A 23,598-nucleotide genomic window follows, 5' to 3' on the forward strand; every position below is an offset into this window, starting at 1 on the left:
TATCACAGTGCCGACGTGACTCAAAAAGCCTCTAATGACGTAGCTGCAGTCTGTTCTTCTGCGGCGTGCATCTGACAGTGTGGTAGACACGGACATCTACTTTGACACCAAAATTCTGCTCTTTTCTTAGATTCCTGCCCCAAAGCGAGGAGAAATAGTCCGGAAGATTGGCGATGCCTTGCGGGAGAAGATCCGAGTTCTGGGAAAGCTGGTAAAGTCTTTCAAGTCTATTCGTGATCTCTTGAGTAGAGAGCGGGCTCTCATTAGTTTTCACATGTCCATTTTGTTTTGTTTGAAGCTGAGGTTTTTGCTGTGTTGTCTTGCCTTGGTTCAAATGATCTATCCCTTTGCCTCAGACTTCTAACTGCTGGAGTTCTGTATGCTTCCTCTCCCCACTAGAGTGAATCAGATTTGAAAGAATCAGCATTGTATGTGTGTCTTAAGATTGTGATTTCTAAGAAAAACAAGTTTTGAGATCCATTGCTTTACAGAAAAGAGAGAAAAGTGAAAAAACTATGTGGTTTAAAAATCATTGAAAGAAATCCATTATGCATAGATGAAATGCCCAAAGAATTAATAAACAAATTATATTAAAAATAAGACAAAAACAAGTAAATAAAGAAGTAGAAAGATCAAAGAAATCATCAGAAAACAGGTTTCCTTAGTTTCTTATCTACATAAAATGTTTTATTTCGTCTTCAGCTTAATGTTTAAAATACAGATTCTACTGGAGAAATTCTACTTGGATTTTTATATTTCTAGGTGTCTTTGGAGATGGGGAAGATCTTAGTGGAAGGCATAGGAGAAGTTCAGGAGTACGTGGACATTTGCGATTATGCGGCTGGCTTGTCGAGAATGATCGGGGGACCCGTCTTGCCTTCTGAAAGTAAGCCGGGAGTCGCTTAACCAAGTGTTTGGTGCTGTGGTACAGATCTTCAAAAGTTCCACGGCCCGGTGAGATCGGGCGAGACGGCTTGACAGGACGCCTGACAACGTCGGTTCCATTCCCAGGCCCCCCCCTCCCCCCCCCGGAGTGGAAGGAGAGAACTGCGTTTGTGGTCCTCTGGCCTCCACGGGTGTGCACACACAGACTCGCACACCAAATCCTTAGGTTTTAGAGTTGAGGGCAGGGTCAGGGAATTGGTAGCTGTAATAGAGCGAGTGGAGGGTAGGACCATACGCATATAGGTATGCTGTCGAAAAGGCCTTGCAGGGAAGTTAGCCTAAGACCCTGAAGGAGATGGCACTGGTGGGCGTGGGGGTGGGGGTGGGTAGAATACTTCAGGTGGGGAAGGGGGTTGTGGAATGTCAAGGATGGAGGAACGTGGACGTGGGGACTGCCTTGCTTCGGCCCAGCTGGAGGACGCAGTGCAGGGATCCCTTTTGGGAGGAGTTTGGACTTTACCCTGAATAGCTGCAGCATCTATACAGACTGTAGACGCCTCCGAGCAAGGGACCGATGGCAGTAGGGTGAAGAAGGGGGAGCTGGAGTGAAGGCTAGCCTTGCCAAGCAGGAGTTGGGGTGCTGGCCTGCAGGATGGCCTCAGTGTGAGGTGGTATGCTGGGAGGTCCCCAAGCCTGCTTCCAGGGTGAATGGTGACAGGAAGGGCCACTTCCCTACCATGTAGCAGTGTGTAATTTTAACCAGTCAGCATTTCTCGGCCCAACCAGCGGTTGGTGAAAATAAACTTTTGTGGGATTAGCTTTAAAGTTGGCCATTGCAATTTGAGTTTTGATTTTTTTATTTGTTTGTTTGTTTGTTTTATACAGTGTCTCATGTATTCTGGGCTGAGCTAGAACTTACCATGTAGCTGAGAAAAACTTTGAACTGATGTTTCTGCCTCCACCTCCTGAGTGCTGGGATGACAGGCACGAGCCACCACCCCCAGTGTATGCCATGCTGGGGATCCAGCCCAGGGCTTTGCACATGCTAGGCAAGCACCCTACCAAATGAACCACGTAATCTGCCAAAAATATAATGTTTCTATTCGTGCTTTTAATTTCCTTGCAGCGGATAGAACGTTTTTGTAATCCATCCAGCGTGAGCCTATAACGCGAGCTTCCTTGTTCACGTTGGAGAGGTCAAGAGACAACATAAAGAACATGGATCCAAATCTGAGAATCACGTGTTCTGTGCTGTGCTTATGTCTTACCCTTTGTGTTCACATCTCCTGGGGGAACTTCCCACTGCCTCACTGACTTGTCCCTAACTTCCAAATGGGACTCATAATGCCCTTACCTCTGCGGCTCCTGAGGTGTGAGGTGTAATGAACACCATTAAATTTGCTGACGTGGTATAGTAATAAACAGTTCTGATTTTTATTAAGTGATACATTCATACCCTTTGACTGTGTGAGGTGATCCAAGGAAGCAGCAGGAATTCTCTCTGGTACATGCACTTCTGACCTGCAGAGGAATGGTTTAGGATTTTATTCTTAACACATTTATGTTCACTATGAATATTTATACATCTCAGGACCTGGCCATGCTCTCATCGAGCAGTGGAACCCGTTAGGCCTGGTGGGGATCATCACTGCCTTCAATTTCCCCGTGGCCGTGTTTGGCTGGAACAACGCCATCGCGCTGATCACAGGGAACGTCTGCGTTTGGTAAGCGCGGCTCGTTCTCCCGTCTCGTGGAAAGAAGGGGATGAGTGAATAGCAGTAGCGATGGCTCTGCTCAAAGGGTTTTAGATGTGTTAAAGCGTTTCCCAAACTTTCTCAACTAATTCATGAAGTCACACGTGCTGATTGTCTTCATTTTCAATTTGTATTTTACCATCAGTGACGTGTTTGGATACTAGTACTGTCCTCTTCCCTCCCAGCTGGTCTTCCTCTCAGCGGAGGTCTCGTACCTGGGTTCTGATACGAAATACCTGGAGTTAGGCAACATATATTAATGGCTCAGCTTCCAGTTCAGATTATTGATTGATTGATTGATTGATTGATTGGAGGAAGACTTTGAACTCCTCTTGTATTCTATTTATTTGTTCATTTATTTATTTATTTATTTATTGGAGGAAGACTTTGAACTCTTTTCTCTTGTCTTCTAAGTGCTGGGATTACAGGCAAGGGCTACTTTGTCTAGAATTTTTCTAAATTGAATTTTTTTTTTTTGAGATCTCACTATATTATCTAGGCAATCTTACCGCCTCAGCCTCCCACATGCAGGGATTACAGGCATGCAGCAGTGTGCCCAGCCAAACTTATTCGCGTTAAATAATGCTGTAGTGAGGAGCTGCGGGCAGGCCTGCTTTTCATCCCGCCCGGCTCCTGTATGGCTAGCTTAGCCCCAGAAATAATAACACACAAATTGTATTCATTTAAGCACTGCCTGGCCCATTATCTCTAGAGAGTTAGTTACTGACTAACTCTCATATCTTGATATTAACCCATTTCTAATAATCTGTGTAGAACCACGAGGTGGTGGCTTACCTGAAAAGATTCAGTATGTCTGACCTGGTGGCTGGCTCCATGGCGTCTGGCTCATAGCCCTCTTCCCAGCATTTTGTTCTGTTTACTCCGCCTACCTAATTTTCTGTCCTACCAAGGGGCCAAGGCAGTCTCTTTATTGACCAATGAAAATAACACAATAGACAGATAACCCTCCTCCATCATAATGCCTTCAGTAGAATATTCTCAGTCTCTCTATATAAGGCTTAGCGATTTGGTACCATCTTGCTGAAGGAACCAGTGCTTTCTGTCTGAGATTTCTCATTGCTGTGACCAACTGCTTGACAAGAGGCAACTTACGGGGGAAGGGTTCTTTTGGATCACAGGTGGAGGGCGGGGTACAGCCCGTCATGCGGAGGCGGCATGGTACCAGCTTGCTCATATCCGTGCCGTCAGGAAGCAGAGAAAGGAGAAGGCTAGTGTTCATCTGGCTTTCTCCCTTTTATTCTGTCCTGGAGCCCAGCCATGGGTGTAGTGAGGGGCTGCGGGCAGGCCTGCTTTTCATCCTGCCCAGCTCCCGCACGGCTAGCTTAGTCCCAGAAATAACAACACACAAATTGTATTCATTTAAGCACTGCCTGGCCCATTACCTCTAGAGAGTTAGTTACTGACTAACTCTCATATCTTGATATTAACCCATTTCTAATAATCTGTGTAGAACCACGAGGTGGTGGCTTACCGGGAAATATTCAGCATGTCTGACCTGGTGGCTGGCTCCATGACTTCTGCCTCATAGCCCTCTTCCCAGCATTCTGTTCTGTTTACTCCACCTACCTAATTTTCTGTCCTATTAAGGGGCCAAGGCAGTCTCTTTATTGACCAATGAAAATAACACAATAGACAGATAACCCTCCTCCATCACATGGGACACTGCTCCCCATGCTTGGGGTGGCTCTTCCCCCCTCAGTTGGTGACCTCTGGAAGCAACTTTCCAAGCACGTGTGGTTTCCATGCTGGGTATTTCAGCACTGCCCAGGCAATGCTTAGTCCACTCAAACTGACGGTCCTAAGTAAGAATTGTACAGTGTTGAAATCACCTTGCTGTTGTATAGCTAGCTGGTAGTTACCATAACAGTTCTGACGGTCCTGCAGCAGGTGGGCTCAGCATTGCTCAGTGCAGGTCGATGTTCGTGAAGTTTCCTTACCCATTGTGCCCAGAGATGCCATCTAAAGGGTACGTTTTCATTTCAGTTACTAGAGTTATTTGTTGTCTAAATGGACAGAACCTTTTCTCTGTAACTTTGTTTTTCTTTGTAATAAAAGGTATTTGCCTCTCCTCAAGTTAATTTTCTTTCTCCCTCTCTCTTTAAAAATGTCTCTAGGAAAGGCGCGCCAACAACTTCTCTTGTTAGTATAGCCGTCACAAAGTAAGTATGAGTGCCTTTCATTTTCTTGGGCATGACAGAATTTTGCAAAGGTGATTGATGGGGCACTGCTTTTTGTTTGTTTGGTTTGGTTTGTGTTTTCAAGAAAGGATTTTTCTTTGTTCTGTCTTTATCAACCATGGTGTCCTGAAACTCACTCTGAAGACCAGGCCAGCCTTGAACTCATAGAGATCCACCTGCCTCTGCCTCCTGAGTGCTGGGATCAAAGGTGTGCACCACCACATCCAGCTCCCCAGGCGCTGGGTTTTTAATGGTGGGAAGTGTCCTGCTTCTTTCAGCATGGAGATCAGATAACTTCCTTCTTTGGTTGTAGCAACACTTTACATGGCTTTGCAGTTACGTGGCCCTTTCTGAGCCATGCCATTTAATTGAGCTCTTCTCAAGGACTGACATGCATGATTGAGCTCTTCTCAAGAACTTACATGCATGGTGACCTCTTCTAGACATTGTTTCCCTTGGAAGCCTCTGCATCGAGAAGCATCACCCTGGCACTTTAGGGTCTGTATTTATGTGATAACTATCCAACAGGTTTGTGGCTGAGAAGCCTTCTGCTCCCTGTGCTGGGGATTCAATTTAGGATCTTACATATGCTAGGCAAGTGCCGTACCATTAAGATATATTATCAGTCAAGTGAGTAGACCAGTAACAAAACAGAACCGGTTAGTACACTATCCAACACTATTTAAAAGGAGTTACTTTTTTTTTGTTAAAAGTTGTAAGTACTTTGTGTATTTATAGTTAAGACTTTTACAGCTCTGAGGTTATAAAATCAGTACTATTAATTTATGGATCTGAAATTTAGATTCATTGACTTCTGGCCTAGTTAATGTTGAGGTTTAATTTCAGTGGTTGCATGATCGTTTTCTGATAAGAAGTTTTGATAGCTTGTTGTACAAGCGTGTCTTCTGACCTCCATTTATACACCATGGGATGGGTATACCCACACTCATACATACATATCTCTCTCTCACACACACACACACATACACTCTCTCTCTCTCTCTCTTTTTCCTTCCTTCCTTCCTTCCTTTCTTTCTTTCTTTCTTTCTTTCTTTCTTTCTTTCCTCCTCCTCCTCCTTCTTTTTTTTTTTTTTTTTTTTTGCTTTTGGATGCAGAGTTTCTCTGTGTAGCCCTGGCCGTCCTGGAACTCTCCCTCTGAAGACCAGGTGGCCTCAAACTAAAAGATCTGCCTGCCTCTGCTCTTCCAAGTGTATGGATTAAAAGGCATCCACCACACCTGGCTAGTTCAGCCAATTTTCACAACTCACAGCCAGAGTTAGGTAGTGTGTAACTATGGTCTCATTTAACTGCAGCCCTTAAATCGAAGGAGAACATATTTTCCTGTCCTTTTGGGCATGGAAGATGCTGCCGTTTTCCGATGGAAGCCAGCAGACACAAGCCCTGTGATACTTCAGGGTTACACCAGGCAGGCCCCGTTCTCCAGCATAACTCCATGGAAACTAATATGCTTTGGAGACTTCTTCACTCCACATTTCATCCTTTTTTTGTTTCAGTTTTGTTTTTTTGAGGCTGGTTCTCACGTAGTCATTCTGCCTACATTCTTTACACAGCTGAATTGAACTCTCCATCCTCCTGCCTCCACCTCCCAAGTGCTGGGATGGCAAACACGCACCACCACGTCTGGCTATCGTTTCATCCTTTACCTCTCCCTCTTAGAGGGGAGAACAGGGTTCCTTGTAGTCCAGGCTAGCCTTGAAATTCTGTTCCTTCTGCTTCATGCAAGCTAGGCAAATACTCAACTGGGCTAAACATCCTCTGCTTCCCTCTCCTGCTTCTGTATGTGGGCAGATGCAGGGGTGTGCTCAGATGTCTTATTTGCTTATGGAGTCTCTTTAATTTCCTTCATCTTCCTGCACCTTATTCCTTTGTGCTTCCTGTACTGTTGTTTTAGTGGATGTGTGGTTAGGGACAAAAGAAGAAGAGCAAGGCTTCATCCCTCTGCACTGTGCAGTGGGATGCCTCCAGTCTGCCATATTGACTCAGATGTGTCTTCATAGTTGGGCAGAAATATTTGATGAAAATATGTTTTTAACCACTCAGTGCTTTCCATCTCCTATTCATATTCTGTATATGTTTTCCTTTAACACTCTTATTTTAAACTCAAACTTCCACTTGTGTTTGTAAACCTTATCTATAATCTGTGAGGGAAACCCAGGTCTGAGTGTTTGAAGAGTCAGAGGGAAAGTTGGAAAGGGAGGTTACGCGAGAGGGCTTTCTTTTGTTTATAAAAATGTTCCGAGTGAAATGGTTGGTTTAGCAGTCTCTGTTGTTTCCTTCCTAGGATCATTGCCAAGGTTTTGGAGGACAACCAGCTCCCTGGTGCCATTTGTTCCCTGACTTGTGGTGGAGCAGATATTGGGTAGGTGAATGGATAAAGAGCATCCTTCTGTTGAAGGACCCTGGGTTGATTGCTGGGAGTCTTCTACCATAATAACCAAACCCAATGTGGCTAAAGAGGCGAGGAACCTCTTGTGGGCGTTAATACTGTAGACCTGCTGTGTGTTAACACTGTAGACCTACTGTGTGTTAATACTGTGGACCTGCTGTGTGTTAATACTGTGGACCTGCTGTGTGTTAACACTGTGGACCTGCTGTGTGTTAACATTGTAGACCTGCTGTGTGTTAATACTGTGGACCTGCTGTGTGTTAAAACTATAGACCTGCTGTGTGTTAACATTGTAGACCTGCTGTGTGTTAAAACTGTAGACCTGCTGTGTGTTAACACTGTAGACCTGCTGTGTGTTAACACTGTAGACCTGCTGTGTGTTAACACTGTGGATCTGCTGTGTGTTAACACTATAGACCTGCTGTGTGTTAACACTGTAGACCTGCTGTGTGTTAACACTGTAGACCTGCTGTGTGTCAACACTGTGGACCTGCTGTGTGTTAACACTATAGACCTGCTGTGTGTTAATACTGTGGACCTGCTGTGTGTTAACACTGTAGACCTGCTGTGTGTTAATACTGTGGACCTGCTGTGTGTTAATACTGTAGACCTGCTGTGTGTTAATACTGTGGACCTGCTGTGTGTTAACACTATAGACCTGCTGTGTGTTAATACTGTGGACCTGCTGTGTGTTAATACTGTAGACCTGCTATGCGTTAATACTGCGGACCTGCTGTGTGTTAATACTGTAGACCTGCTGTGTGCTAATACTATAGACCTGCTGTGTGTTAACACTGTAGACCTGCTATGCATTAATACTGTGGACCTGCTGTGTGTTAATACTGTAAACCTGCTGTGTGTTAATACTGTAGACCTGCTATGCTCTTTAGTGAATAACCTTACTGAGAAATACTTGTGTTTTAGTTCTTGACCTACTGATTGTCAGTGCTTATATTTTCAACAGATAGTAATTTCCTGATACATGATTTATCCAGAGACCTATAAAACAAAGCTGTGACATTGCTCTCTATGTCTGAGGACTTAGCCTAGTGACATTTCCTTAGCTGATTGTAATAGGAGACAGGGGATATAGCCCAGGAAGGTGGGGAGGTGGGGGAAGGGTAGAGTGTTTGTCTAGCATTCAGGAAACTCAGGGTTCAGTTCCTAGCGCTGAATATGCCAGGTATGGTGGCACATGCCTGTAATCTCAGGATTCTGGAGGTGGAGGCAGGAAGATCAAGAGTTCAAAGTCATCTGCAGCTACATGGCAGGTTTGAGACCCCATCTAGAAAAAAAGGGCTTTGGGGTTTGTTTTTAACTGTCACAAGGTTCATATACCATAAAGCCCCCTCTTTGAAACTATATTCGTATGGTGAGCTTTTGTGAGTTTTGTGTTGGTCTTGGGATGGAAGCCCAGGAACTCTGTGTGTGCAGCCTAGGTAAGGGTTCTCCCACTGAGTTGTACCTTTAGCCCCTACTGAGTGGCTTGGAGAACATTCATTGTTGTGCAACCATTGCTATGTTATCTCAGGGTATTGTCCATGCCCACTTCCCATTGCCTTCCCCAGGTTTCTGACAGTCATTGACGTACTTTTTGTCTTGAATTTTTCTTTTGGTGCCATTTTGTATAAATAAAATCATATAATATGAGCTCTTTTTTAATACTATCTTTATGAGTCTTTTGCTTAGCATAAGGTCACACACAGCCTCTTGAATCTGGAGTTGGGTAATATTGTTCTGAATCATCAGGAAAGCTGGGGTCACTTTTTTTTTTTAAAAAAAACAGCTTCCCCTTTGACCAGGGAGGTTTCCTACGAGTCTAGGCTATCACCATGCTGGTCTAGATGTTAGGTTCTTACTTCTTTGTTCATATAGATGAGAATAATAGAAAAGCTATCTCCTACCTCCCTACCCCCGTAGCAGCCAGTGAAGTGTTTTTAAATGTCACTGAAAATGAGTTTTGTATTCTTTGGCCTACTCTGTCTTGCAGTCTGGACATCTTGTCCTTCTGTTGGCCTTGGCATAGCATATGTAGGATCTGGCTAAGCACAGCCAACTGATTTGCAGGCGCTCATGCTTGTGGGCTGAACCTGACGAGTTGTACCTGAGTAATTCGCTCAATCTGTCCAGTGTGCAGGCCGAAGCAGGGGCTGCCCTGCATTGCTCATGCTGAACGGAAGCACAAACAACTGAACAATGACATTTCAGTCAGTAGTGTTGGAGCTGTGTTCCTGAGAACCAACTGCAAATCCCAGAGCAGCTTTTAATTGTTTAGAAATTGTACATTTTTGGGGGAAATTTTAGTTGGGAGAGAAAAGGGGGTTCAAGGGAGGGACTGATTTTGGAGAACTCGGGATAGCAGACACGACTTGAGCTTTGATCCTTCTGCCTTCACCTCAACTTCCGGGATTATAGGTATAGACCGCTGCATCCAGTTTTGTGTTGTTGCCTTCTGAGTGCTAGGACGCAAGCTACATCCCCAGCGCCAAGAGAAGTGTGTGTTATCTGGGTCCTAGAGAGATCTGCGGTTAATTGTGAGCAATTTTACTTCAAGGCAGTACCTCACTAAGTAGCTCAGGATGGCTTTAAACTCCCTCTAGCACAGGCAGGCCTTCAGTATGTGTTCTTCCTACCTCAGGCTCCCAAGTCGCTGGGACTACAGGCTTGTGCTATAGATCCAGTCCTTTCCTTTTAAATAAAACCTGCATGTGTGCCTGGTGCCTGTAGAAGCCAGAAGAGAGTTGGGTCTTCCAGAACTAGACTTATGGATGGTTGTGAGCTACCATGTAGGTTCTGGAAATTGAACCTGGGTCCTCTGGAAGAGTAATTGGTCTTTTAACTGCTGAGCCAGCACCCCAGCTCCAGGTCTGGCTATTCTTTAAGGGGTCGTATTGCAGAGCAAGGGCCTGAAAGCACCTGGTGCTCATTAAGAAAGCACAAGGAACACATTGTCTCTGTTCCCTCTCAGTACAGGAAGAACTCTCTTCATGAACTAAGGAAGTTTCCTGAAGGGCTGTCATAGCTGACAGAGCAGGTCAGCTTGCTTTCCCCGTGCTGCTACTGGGAATAGTTTATTTCATTACCTCATGCCTTGGGATAGACTTCCTTGTAACCTTGACTGTCTTGCCAAGGGCCCATGTCATGCTTCTCGCTGGTACTGTTGTGTGCTGTCATTTCTAGGTGTTTTTGCCTGGGTGACTCCCTGTGTTCCCTTCCAGCACAGCAATGGCCAAGGATTCCCGTGTGAACCTGCTGTCCTTCACCGGGAGCACTCAGGTTGGGAAGCAGGTGGCCCTCATGGTGCAGGAGCGGTTTGGTAAGTGTGGGCTTTGTGATGAGGGTTTGAATCAGTGTATGATATCTACAAGTCGTTGCTGGGCCTGGTGGCGCACGCTTTTAGTCCCAGCACTTGGGAGGCAGAGGCAGGTGGACCTCTGTGAGTTCAAGGCCAGCCTGGTCTATATAATGAGTTCTAGGCCAGCCAGCACTACATTGTGACCCTGTTTTCCAAAAATCCAAGAAACTGAAAAACAACAAGCCAAACGAAAGTTCAACAGAATAAAGAATAAGGTCAATAAGGTTGTTTTAAAAAAATTATATTTCAGTGTAGCAACTATGAGTGACTTAAAAATGAAATTTAGAAGACAGTTCCACTACGGTGACATAAAAAAATAAAACACACGTGAATCGAAAGTCGTGTTAGTCTTTTGTGCAGAGTAGCTAGTGAAAGACAGTAAGGCCTAAATAAACGGAGAGCTATCCTGTTTTCACTTTTCCAGGTGTTTAGGCTTGTTAAGATAGCAGTTCTCCCCAAGTGAGCTCTGGGCTCAGTGTAGTCACTGTCAACGTCAGCTGTCTGTTTTGTGTCAAGCGACAAATGAATGCCAAAATTCCTATAGCAATGCAAAGAACGCTGAGTATCTGAAACAGCTGAAGAATATTAGTGATGGAGAACTCATACTTTCTGATTACCCACAAATTATCGCATGAAGTCATAGCAATGGGACAGAGCCAAGAGCCCATACATTTATTGCTCTTGGGTATCTTAGCCTCTTGGCACGATTGCCAGACATTTTCAGTGGGCAGAAATAGTCTCTTTAGACAGGTAATGCTCGGGCAAGTAGATAGCCACTTGAATTAGTATGGGAAATTTATCCTTGTCTTACTCTAAACCCCAAACTTAACTAAAAGTGCATGCACAGACACACAGACAGACACAGACACACGCAGACACAGACACACACATACACGGAAGTCAGAGGTCAGTTTGCAGGGGTCAGTTCTCTCCATTCTTGTAGGTCTTGGGGATTAAACTCAGACAGGCTGCAGACTTTATTTGCTGAGCCATCTTGTCAGCCCCTAATGAATTTCATTAGGGTTGAATTTCATTGTTTAAAGGATCGAGGGTGAGGGTTTGTTTATAGGCTCCCAGGCGCCTTACCAGTTGCTACACCGCTGAAGAAAGGATCTCTCCCTGTTCCACCAACCATTAACTGTGTATAAGTCCCCAGGGAGCGGTGGGACCTCCATGAGTTCCTCCTTTTCCATGACAAGTGTTGACAGGCCCCATCTTATTTGGGCAATCACACAGCTACTTTGAGCTAATTTGCCATAGCCACATCCTGCCTGGAAGTCACCGGTCCCTACTACTTTGGATCCCGTTCATGGTGGGCGTTCAGCTGATTCTCAGTACTTTGACTAGTTATGAGTCAGTGCAGTCACTGCTCAGGGAAGCTTCCCTGACCAAAGCGGGCAGCAGCAGCAGCGGTGTGCATAACGCTTTGTCATTTACTCTCCCTAGAAACACGCACATGCATGGGCTCACACGCACACAGTGTGTGCACTTAACTCATCCATTTTCAGTGTATTTCTCAAGAACACATTCTTGTATGTAACTCTTCTGCAATGTTGTAATTGTCATTAATATCATTGTTAAGCCGCTTGGATAATCAGAAAGTATATGAAAAGCTACCTAGGACCTCTCTAATGTGAGCCGGTGTGCACTGAGTACTGGAACAGGAAATGATTGTGTCTGTTTTCTTTCAAAGGGAAGAGCTTGTTAGAGCTTGGAGGAAACAATGCCATTATTGGTAAGGCTGCCCTGCTCCCCTTTGCTTTCTGTTCGGTTTGTCATCTTGAATGTATGGGACTTGCACAGAAACTCATCCTTTCCGTGCCCTGTGTGCTTGGGACTCTGTCCCCGTCTTTAGGAATTTTCCTTAGGAGTCAAGACTTGAACTTGTCTTAAAGGAAGAGGGTGCTTAAGAAACAGGATAATGTTGGGAAAAAAATGTTACCTGGGGTCCTGAATGTGGGCATGAGACTTCTGTTGTCTCTAACGTGGCATTACTTCTTCACGCTTCTCCTTTTCTTGTTTTCTAGAAGCTGGCTATGTGCTCTTCTAGAAGAATCCGTTATTTCCTAGGTGACTTGCTGATTTCTTTAGGTTTCACACACATAAAGTTGACCTTTAGCGGAGTATTGGGGGCTTTCATGTTAGAAAGGAACAATTCTTTTTTTTTTCTTTTTTACTTTTAAGTAAGTGTGTGTGTGTGTGTGTGTGTGTGTGTGTGTGTGTATTTGTACAAGTGGGTGCAGGTACCTGAGGAACCAAAAGAGCCATCAGCTCCCCTGGAGATGGAGTTATAGGTGCTTGTGAGCTGCCTGACGTAGGTGTTAAGAACCATTAGGGTCCTCTTCAAGAGCAGTACATGCTCTACTCTACTAAGTTATTCACCTGTGCAGCTTTTAAAGCCGCAGTGTGCTCATCTGTACCACAGGCTAATGATGCCCCAGTCTGAATGGATGGAGGGAGAGACTGAAGCACTGTGCTCTGTGCTCTGTGGAGATCTGATGTTAAAGACACAGCTAGTACATAACCTCACACGTACAAGACCCTGGATTCGGCCCCCAGAACTGGGAGAACAGTTAAATAGTGGAATTACCGAGTTGTGAAATGGATAGGAAGTGTAGCCTGTGTGTGTGAAATGCCTCTTTCCACCTTCCTGATCCGAGGATGCTTAGGTTGGACAGGTGACAGTGTAGGCGGGGACGGTAGCAGTAAGATTCCAGAAGGCACAGGAAGCAGGGATTGTAAGTTATAAATTAGCCTCCTGCAGGTTGACCTTGTAAAGACGACTTTTCCTCTTCTGAGGGGTGAGGAAGAGGAATGGAGAAGACGGTAGTGATAGGACTTTACCTGGATATCTTCAGGGGAAGCTGAACAGGCTGGTCATCTCCTGCAGCAGGGGACAGGCTGTCTCAAGTAGAAACAGAAAACTTCGTGGCAGTAGGGAGTGGACTGGGACAAAAGAGCACCCTGATGGTGGCAGAGCTCATGGGTTTTCATGGAGCAGTAGTGAGGGTACTAAAACAGAGGTGAAAGGTGACATGATCCAACTGAGACTCAGTTTACCTGTGTATTGGGTAAAGGTTGTAGATTCCATTGCTCTGTCATCATATACCCTTCCCTAGAAGAAAAGCACACCTTTCCCCTTGGACGTGTGTCTCTGTACCATGAATCGTCTGTTCTGCAATGATTATTTTGATGTTACTGTATTTTCTAAAGGCATTGCTTTATACTGCTTAGCAAGTGCTCTCTGTCTGCCTGCTGCACACTGATGACGCACACTTTTGTTTCTTTAAGCTTTTGAGGATGCAGACCTTTGCCTGGTTCTTCCATCAGCTCTATTTGCCGCCGTGGGAACAGCCGGCCAAAGGTGTACCTCTGTGAGGCGGCTGGTGAGTGTGTCCACAAACATGCTTGAGATTGTCCCTCCTCTTCCTCTGAATGTGTATCTGTCTGTGTGTGCTCTGTACGTTGTGTGCAGGTGCCCTCAGAGGGCCCAAAGCAGGCATCGGATCTCTTAGAGCCGGAGTCCAGGTGGTTGTGAACTGCTCAGTGAGGGTCCTGGAACCAAACATGGATCTTCTTCTTATGCATACAACATTCTGCCTCCATGTATGCCCACACGCCAGAGGAGGGCGCCAGATTTCATTACAGATGGTTGTGAGCCACCATGTGGTTGCTGGGAATTGAACTCAGGACCTCTGGAAGAGCAGCCAGTGCTCTTAACGACTGAGCCATCTCTCCAGCCCCCAAACATGGATCTTCTAGAAGTGCAGCTAGACTTCTTTAACTGCTAAGTCACCTCTACTGCTTTTTGAACATCCCAGTTTAATGAATTCTGTTGACTGGGCATCATAGAAGAGTTGCTAGAAAAATATCTTCCCTAAGCATGAGTGGCAGATGTGCGCTCCTCCTCTGCTCCTGTGACGGTGGCAGATGCTGAGCCACCCTAAGCTGCAGTGGGCTCACAGCTGACCAGGTGACAGAAGCTGGATGCAGAGGTGATGCCAGTTTTGAGTCAGAATCCATGGCTAACATGGACTAAGTCCAGTGTTTTCTAAGACATCAGACGAGTTAAGTTCTAAAACTGTTAACCAAACAGTAGCTTTGCTTTTTCATAAACATTTCAAATATTGTAAGTGTTGGCCTCAAGTCTCAGATTGCACTCAGTGTGCTATGTCTTATTGAAAAGCAAATGACTGTCACGTCCATTCTTTTCTTTTCTTTTTTTCAAGAGCACAAATCTACTTTTATTTATTTACTTTTCTTTAAATCCGGGATGGGTACAGCATCACACGGATTCTGTGTCCAATGGTCTTTGCGGGAAGGTTGCTTCGGAATTTGGCACGGACAATGCCACTGTTCCCATGGGCCCGAGTGACTTTCCCCCAGACCACTCTGGTTTTATTTGGTTTGCCTCCAGGTGTCACTGTGTTGTTTTTCGCTTTATACACGTAAGCGCATCTCTTGCCCAAATAGAATTCAGTTTCATCTCGGGCATAAACGCCTTCAATTTTAAGAGCCGTGTGCTCTTTCTGGTTCCAGAGACCTCGCTTATAGCCAGCAAACGTGGCCTTGCACCACAGCCTTCCAGACATAGTGTCTTCTAGAAGTCCTGTTCCCAGCAGGCCCCAGAAAAATGCCCCCAAAGCTCAGCTGCACGAACGGCCCTCCCCATTTTTTTCTTAGTATATGGTTTGAACTGAGGTGGTGGCGTGCACCTGTAATTCTAGGACTTGAGAGGATGAGGTGAGAGTCCTTTGAGTCCAGAAGTTTGCGTTTAGCTTGGGTGGTGTTTTAAACACACACACACACACATACACACACACACACACACTCACAGTCAGTATAAGGAGGTGTTGTGTAGCTTCAGTGTGGGGGATATGGGTAGTTTGAATTTATATACTAGATTGAATTGGATTTCAATTTAGAAATAAATCCTTGATTTATTTGTTTGTTTGTGGCTCTCCTATAGTGAAAGACTACAGCTAAATAAGTTTTAGGCATAAAATTTGGCTATATTTACATTTAAAAGCTGCCACTGAATCATAGAGGGACTGGTGCTGTGTTATTTTCCCTCACTCCCAGTTATGAGCAAATGTTTTATATAAGACTGATTTCTAAACCCGACCAAGTTGAAGAATAAGTGACAATATGATCTTTAAAAACATGATTTATTTTCATGTGTGTGTGGGTATTTTGTCTGTGTGTATATCTCTGTGCCTCATGTGTGATTGATACCCCCAGAGGCTACAAGCAGTGTGTCAAATCCCCTAGGACTGGAGCTACAGTAGATGTTTGTAGCTTAGCAGGCCAGGCTCTTAGAGACTTGATACAGGCATGGTTTATGGTGTTTTCTTTGGTTGCATTTCTGGGTGCTTTTTTTTTTGCTTGAGACAGAGTCTCATGTGTCCCAGGCTGGCCTCAAGCTTACTGTGTAGCTCAGGATAGCCTGGAACTTCTAATCTTCCTGCTTCTATTCTTCTAATACTGGGCTCATAGGCATGTGATCTACCATACCTGATGTGTGGTACTGGGGATCAAAACCAGGGTGTCCTGAATGCTAAGATCAGCATGACCAGCTAACCTGCGTCCCTAGCTTTGGTTTATGGTTTTACTTCAACATTCACCTAGAAGAGGTGGTTTATTTTCATAGTTAATATTAAAACTAGAAAATATATATATAATAAAAGCATGGGTTAAGTTTCTTTTCAGAGATTATAGCACTTTAGTAGTTACTAATCAGTACTGTTGAAGAACTTATTTATTGTCTCAAGACATGTATATTCACCTTGTTATTCCCCTGAATGCCTGTTCTTTACGTAGTTTTTGCATGAAAGCATCCACGAGGAAGTTGTATTAAGACTGAAAGGTGCCTACTCACAGATCCGTGTTGGGAACCCCTGGGACCGTGAGTAGCTGGTTCTTTTCTTAAAAGTTATTCCCTTTTGACAGCTGGTGCTACCTGTACTTCTGACCGTCTGAGTTGGAGGTAGTGGTGGGTGCCCTTTTCTGAGAGGTTTGAGGGCATTTGATGACTTGTCTTCCTAGGTTGGAATCTCATACTTGATATATGTAAGAACTGAAGTCCTGGTTGCATGGGTTGATGGTTGGATGGGTGGTGATTGGATAGGGTGATGAATGGATGGGATGATGGTGGTAGGGTGGGGTGATGGTAGGATGGGGTGGTGATTGGATAGGGTGGGGGTTGGATGGGGATGATAATTGAGTTCTTTTTCCTTTTGCTGCTGTCATCGTTTCTAAGTCACCACCATCTGCAGGGAAAGTGTTTGAGTCCCTAAACCTGCTGCTTCCACTGCTCTCTTGCATAGTAACCAGAGTGGTTTCTAAGATGTATTCAGTGCTGGGCATGGTGGTGCTTGCCTTTGAGCCTATTACTCAGGAGGAGGTAGAGGCCGAACTAGCTAATCTCTGTGAGTTTGGGGCTAGCCTGGTCTGCATAAGTAGTTCGAGGCAGCTAGAACTACATAGTGATAGCCCATATTTTTAAAAAAAGCAGGGGGAGAGACAGGGGAAGGGTTCGTTTGGGCCTGGGAGGATGGCTCAGGGTTAAGAACACATACTGCAGAGACCTGGAGCATATATATCAGGTGATTCACAACTGCTTTTTGTGTTTGGGGAGTGGGTTGATACATTGTCTCTTAGTGTCACCTTGACTGGCCTTGAACTCATAGAGATCACCTGCCTCTACCGATTATGTGCTGGAATTAAAGACATGCATCATCATGTCCAGCTTTTAAAACATCCAGTAACTCCAGCTTCAGAGGTCTGATGCCTCTGGCCTCTGCAGGCACCTACACTCATGCCTTCGCCTACACAAACACAAGCATACGCGTAATTAAGAATAAAAATAAGTGAAAAAATATAATTCACCCTTTTGCTAGGGGCACTCCAGTGATCTTACTCTGCTTAGACTAAGGTTAAGATTCCCTCTATGGCAGATTCCCAGGCTTTTATGATATTACACCTGCCGTCCTTCCGCCTTGCCTATTGTCCACTAGACCCATGTCCACTTGGCCTGGGCTCCAGTTTGTCCAACTTTCCAGTGTTTTCAAGCATTCCTGGCTCTTTGCTGCTATTTCCTCCGCTAGAAATAACCTTTGCCGAGGTCTTCCTTGCAGAGATCTAACTCCCTGTGGTTCCTTCAATGCTCTAGTTTCTGGCCGTTGGTCAGTCTACCCCGTTGAGCGAGCTGCACACTAGCCACAGGGATTATAGTGGTCTTCAAGAGTGGGCATACTGTTACGAACATGCCACTCCTGTGTTTTTAGGGCATCACTTTGATAGCTCTTCCTCTAAGGTAGGGGTTGGCAAGCATATTCAGTTTGCTATCTGTTTGTGTCTGCCTCACAGCTACCCCTGCTCATTTGCATATTATGTATAGCAGCTTCCAGACTACAAAGGCGGGGTTGAGTAGTTGTATTGGAAACCACATACTTGATACAAAGTGTAAGATGCTAAATATCTGGTCCTTCACAGCAAAAGTTGCTGATTCCTGCTCTTAACTGAGGATAGAGGGCAGAGGGCTTAGCCTCTTAATTTGGAAAGCCACTAACATAAAAACACCATGCTATTGAGGGCAAAATGAAGAGCATCTCTTTTCTCTTTCCAGCGAATATTCTCTATGGACCACTGCATACCAAACAGGCAGTGAGCATGTTTCTTCGAGCCGTGGAAGAAGCAAAGAAACAAGGAGGCACAGTGGCCTGCGGGGGCAAGGTAATGGGAGTTGTGAGTGGATAATGACAGCCTTGTGTCTTTCTTTCCCCTGAACTCAGATTGCTGAGAAAAGGTGGGTCCCAGAAGGGTCCCAGATGGATGTTCTTCTTCTCCCCATTACAAGGAAAAAAGGGTTTTGAGGAATGCATGATGACATAATAGCCCCGAGACCCAGAAGAAACTGTCATAATAATTGCCCTTGAGTCAGTTCCTAGGACTAGTTGTTAGAGAAATTGGGTCCACCCTTGTGTGAGACCTAAGTTCATGGTTCAGTCAACCCATGCAGGAACAGTAGAGTTGCATGCAAACAGTTTAGAGTGCAAGGTTGATGCAGAGCTTAGAGGTCCAGATTTCACTAAGTGGAGAGGTTGTATGGGGGCTGGCTACGCATGCGCCTTTTCGGGGTGTTGTGCAATGTATATGAATCTCCTAGGTCTTGTGTAACAGAGTATCAGAAACTGGTTTGCAAACACCGGAAATTGGATGTTAAAGACCAGTCCCGAGTACTGGCGACATTTCTCTGGGTTGTGGATGAGTCCTCATGTGATCTTTCCCCAAAGGGCAGGGGACACTGGCCATATTGGTTTAGGTCTGTTCTGCTGCCTTCATTTATTAACAACTGATGGCCTCCCAGAGGGTCCCATGTCCAGATGCCATCACTCCGAGTCTCGGTCGGATTTAGTGTGTGGACTGGGGTAAACGCTACTACTAAACGTACACCGTGGGTACAGATTGCCTATTTTATTTTATTTTATTTTTTTAAATATTTTTTATGGTTTATTTAACTTTATTTTATGTGCATTGGTGTGAAGGTGTCAGATCCCTTGAAACTGGATCTTCAGACAGTTGTGAGCTGTCATGTGGGTGCTGGGAATTGAACTCGGGTCCTCTGCAAGAGTAGTCAGTACTCTTAACCTCTGAGCCATCTCTCCAGCCCCCAGATTGCCTATTTTAAATGAACTCAAAAACAAGCATTTCAGCCATCTGCCCCACCAAATAACGTTACTGGAGCACACAGCATGGTTTTCCTCTCCAAACTCCTTCTCTGTGTTCTCTCTGACAAATAGGGGCAGGAGGGCGTTTGCACTCAACAGGATGTTGCTTCGGAGAAACAGTTACCTATAAATGCTGTTTTGTTTCTCTCCTCATACACGTAGGAAGGATGATGTCCTCTGATCCCAAGTCTGGGAAAAGGAAATCCATCCCTTCTTTTTATCTTCTTTCTGCTTAAGGTGATGGATCATCCTGGCAACTACGTAGAGCCCACCATTATCACCGGCCTGCCCCATGATGCCCCCATCGTGCATGAGGAGACTTTTGCCCCAATTCTCTATGTCTTCAAATTCAAGGTAAAAAAAGAAAGAAAGAAAGAAAGAAAAGATCTAAACCATGAAAGAAAACAGATTTAGCAAAGCGTTGCCTCCTGGTTTTCTTTGGTGCACTAAAACTATTTTATGCTGTGAGCTTTGACCCTAGCACAGTGGCGCTGGTAATGCTCACAGCTTCTGGTCTTGTCCTTTAGAACGAAAGAGAGGTCTTCGAGTGGAACAATGAAGTGAAACAGGGACTCTCGAGTAGCATTTTCACCAAGGATTTGGGCAGAATATTCCGATGGCTTGGGTATAACTTAGTCTGTTTTGAACGTCTGTAAGCGTTTGATGTGGTGGGTGGGTGATTGTGTCCATGTGAGGCCTGACTGTCTGGGCTTTGTTCTGTTTCGACTTCCGGTGTTCTCACTGTCCCTCTCCTCGCCCACAGACCCAAAGGTTCAGATTGTGGCATTGTGAACGTCAATATTCCGACCAGCGGGGCTGAGATTGGTGGTGCCTTTGGTATGTAGAGACTCGTTTTTCCTTTTGAAAAGTCACTTTTGGTTTGGTCCTCGGCTGATATGCATGCTAGGCCAACACTCTACCACTAAACTAAGAGCCTCTGCCCTCCTTTACACACTGAACAGCAAAGGAACAGTAGTGTTCACCGTTAGTTTGTCCAGAAATGGAAACCCAAGCTGGGTGGTTATCACACATGCCTTTAATCCCAGCAAAGCACTTGGGAATCAGAGGCAGGTGCATCTCTTGCGTTTGAGACCAATCTAGTTTACAGAGTGAATTCTAAGTCAGCCAGGGCTACACAGACAAACCTTGTCTCAAGAAAACCAATAGTCCACTGATTAGGGCTGGGGCCCAGTCTCCATTTCTCCCTGTTGGTACTGGGACCACATCTGACTTGATGTAAAGGTTTTGTGTGTGCTGCCACAGTCTCTGTGTTCGTACGTGACTCAGTTTGGTTGTGTTCGGAAGACACTTTGCAGGGGTCACCATCACCTCTGGCTCCCGCAGTCTTTCTGCTTCCTCTTCCACACACATCCCTGAGCCTTGAGGGAGGGGTCTGATGGCACCCCCTCTTAAAGCCGAGTGCTCCAGAGCCTCTCTCTCTCTGCATATTGTTCAGCTTGGGTCTCTGTTGCTTTCCTTCTTCCTTTTTTTTTTAAGTTTAAAAAACATTTAAGATTTCTTTATATATATGAGTGTTTGTCTTCATGTGTACATGGGCACCACTGAAATACCTGGTGCCTGCAGGGGCCAAAAAGAGGGTGCCAGGTCCCCTGGAACTGAACTTAGAGGTGGTTGTGAGCTGCCATGTGGGTGCTGAGAACCGAACCTGGGCCCCATACAAGAGTGTGGACTGTGCTCTTAACCGCTGAGCCATCTCTCCAGCTGCACTGCCCTACCTCTTTCTTCTCTCTTCTTTTTTTTGGGGCGGGGGCGGGGGAGAGCACACACTTTGTATATCTTATACACCCCAGGCTGACCTTAAACTCATAATCTTCTTACCTCAGTCTCTAGGATTGGGATTATAGGTGTGTACTCCCCTACCCAGTGCCCTGTCTTGGTCTGCTAGCTCAGGTATCTTCTGAGGGCCACAGGAAAGGTGTGCGATGATTTTGCGTTTCTCTAGGAGGAGAGAAGCACACTGGCGGCGGCAGGGAATCTGGGAGCGATGCCTGGAAGCAGTACATGCGAAGGTCTACATGGTAAGGAAGGGCTCTGGGCAGGAGGGTTGGTCTTGAGGCCTTTGGGAGATAGGCTGCTGCTTGTCTGTCTTCCAGTTCTGCCTTCGCTCAGTTCCTCTTGGCTTTACTTTTCCCGGCTCTGTAGCTGCCTTGTTTTTGAGCATGCATGCTCCACTATGTGTTAAGTACCACTAATCCCAGATGCTCCCAAATCTGAAAACTTCTGCACTGGCGTGACATAGCATGTGGACAGTTTCCCCAGCTGGCCCTATGACGGGTGACAGTCATAATGGAGGTATCCTAGGAATGTAAGGTTGCCTTGAGGCAGTGTGTACAGAGAGAGCTACACGAAGCAGGAATGGACTTCAGGCTGAGTCTCTTCCCCAAGGAGTCTCCTGTCTATGCAAATGTTCCCAAATCAGAAGAAGGTCTAAAAAAGTAACTCCTGCACGTTTGCAGTGACGGACGCTCACCCTCAGTTGTCCCTTCCAGCCTCCTTGTCTAGCATAACAACTGACGATGAGACTTCTGTGTTGGATTCTGCCCCAGAGGTGGACTAGGGAGGGTGAGAACCGGCTTGCTCAGCATGAGGAGGTGGAAGGAGCCATCCTTTCCATTTCTCCCGTGATGGAGTTTTCTTGCATGGTGAAGTAGAGAGGAGCATGGGGGTCTGGCCTGTAAGCTTAGGGGTGGGAGTGCCAGTTTAAAAGACTCCGGGGACCAAGTCAATTAGGACGTTTGCCTGGACATGCATGGTGGCTTCTGGAGATGCTGCCTGGGACTTGTTTTATTTTTATTGTGTTCTCTGGCCTACTTGGGTGGAAGTGGTGCCATGTCATGCTCAGTGGGAAGAATGCTGGGTGGGGCTCCTGAGACCTCAGCCTGGTCCCCTCAGAGCATCTCAAGCTCTGCCTCCTGCTGTGCTGTAGGCTGGCCTCTTTTCCTTTTCCTGTGCCCTCAGAGCTGCACAAGCAAGCACAGCATTCTGACTTTTCAGAGGCCATAGACCCACGATACTTTTCCTCTCAGAAAACCCAAGAGTCTTGTGGTGACTAGTGTGGGGAAAGGAAAAAGAAGGAAACAAACAAAAATCTTTAAAAATTCCTACATCCCTACCAATATGGGACTATTTAAATTCAGTGGAGTTACTGCAGTGGGAGTTACTGAGAAAGAAACTTAAATCGCCCGTGTGCTTACACAATGATCAAAGGAAACTGGGGGTAGCAGATGGTGTGCATCTCCCAGACGTCTGTGTTTCCCTTGTTCTTTTCTAAGGAGTTTTGTATACCAATTCTTTTCTTACCAGCTTGTAAGTTGCTAATATAGATGGGCCTATGATTTTATGTTATGAAAGTAGTCTACACTATGTGTGCACCGCCGTTCACTTGATTCTCTTCCTCCCAGTACCATCAACTACAGCACGGACCTTCCTCTGGCTCAAGGCATCAAGTTTGAGTGACGACGCTTCACTTTGACCTCACAGTCATTCCTGCGGCTGCTCTGAAGAGACCCCAGAAAACTTCGATTTACCCTGATGTGTTTTATGTACCAACAGTGGCTAATCTCTTGTGATCCCCAAATCTGACTAAATCAAGATACCCATTTTTCAAATTTTCAAATTAAATATTCTCAACCTAGTTACATTTAGCAAAGGATGGGTTTGGTGAATTTGTGTCACTAGTTACCTTTTTAAATTACAGTTGACTATTTCTTAGTTAAGTACGTGCCATCACCAGAGATTGGGGGCGGGGCGTGGAAAACGGCTGAGAGAGGAAGAAGAGTGTGTGCCTGCATGACAGAAGGGGGTGCCAGATCTCATTACAGAAGGTTGTGAGCCACCACGTGGTTGCTGGGAATTGAACTCAGGACCTTTGGAAGAGCAGCCTGTGCTCTTAACCTCTGAGCCATCTCTCCAGCCCAGAAGAAGAGTCTTTGCAGTAGAATGATGAAGGCTGTCTTCTGAATAGTGTCAAGTACTCACGGTCCCCTCCTCTGGCAGGGATTGAAGGGACAAGGTACCCTCACATGCTGGGGACCACAGATCTGAGTAGTGTCTAATCAGTCCCCAAGATGAAGGCTGTCTTCTGAGCAGTGGCACAGTCCCCTCCTCTGCCAGGAGACTGAAGGGCCGAGGCACCCTCACTTGTTCGAGACCATAGCACACTTTCAGGTACATGACTTGGCAGTGTTCCAAATGACAGTGGGTCATCGTTGGGCGAGGTGAAGGATTTAGGTCAGTTGTGAATGATTGC

The 23,598-nt window shown here is 45.6% G+C and overlaps 1 protein-coding gene and 1 pseudogene across 1 annotated transcript in view; one reads left to right on the plus strand and one right to left on the minus strand.

Annotated features, from left to right (window-relative positions):
* Aldh7a1 (aldehyde dehydrogenase 7 family member A1) overlaps positions 1-22,998 on the plus strand; it is a 29,731-nt gene extending 6,733 nt beyond the window's left edge. Inside the window, exons 4-18 of the mRNA XM_048419242.3 lie at positions 131-211; positions 763-886; positions 2,477-2,609; positions 4,775-4,819; positions 7,140-7,217; positions 10,463-10,560; positions 12,293-12,334; positions 13,891-13,985; positions 16,420-16,504; positions 18,227-18,333; positions 19,566-19,682; positions 19,856-19,953; positions 20,092-20,165; positions 21,292-21,367; positions 22,751-22,998. Coding sequence (XP_048275199.3) covers positions 131-211; positions 763-886; positions 2,477-2,609; positions 4,775-4,819; positions 7,140-7,217; positions 10,463-10,560; positions 12,293-12,334; positions 13,891-13,985; positions 16,420-16,504; positions 18,227-18,333; positions 19,566-19,682; positions 19,856-19,953; positions 20,092-20,165; positions 21,292-21,367; positions 22,751-22,805 — 1,308 coding nt within the window. The 3' untranslated portion in view covers positions 22,806-22,998. The remainder of the gene's footprint in view (positions 1-130; positions 212-762; positions 887-2,476; positions 2,610-4,774; positions 4,820-7,139; positions 7,218-10,462; positions 10,561-12,292; positions 12,335-13,890; positions 13,986-16,419; positions 16,505-18,226; positions 18,334-19,565; positions 19,683-19,855; positions 19,954-20,091; positions 20,166-21,291; positions 21,368-22,750) is intronic.
* Positions 14,847-15,263, minus strand: LOC125390311 (large ribosomal subunit protein eL33 pseudogene; annotated as a pseudogene).
* Positions 22,999-23,598: the final 600 nt, after the last annotated feature.

This window comes from Myodes glareolus, chromosome 13 (genome assembly GCF_982192425.1).
Source record: "Myodes glareolus chromosome 13, mMyoGla1.1, whole genome shotgun sequence".
NCBI lineage: Eukaryota > Metazoa > Chordata > Mammalia > Rodentia > Cricetidae > Myodes > Myodes glareolus.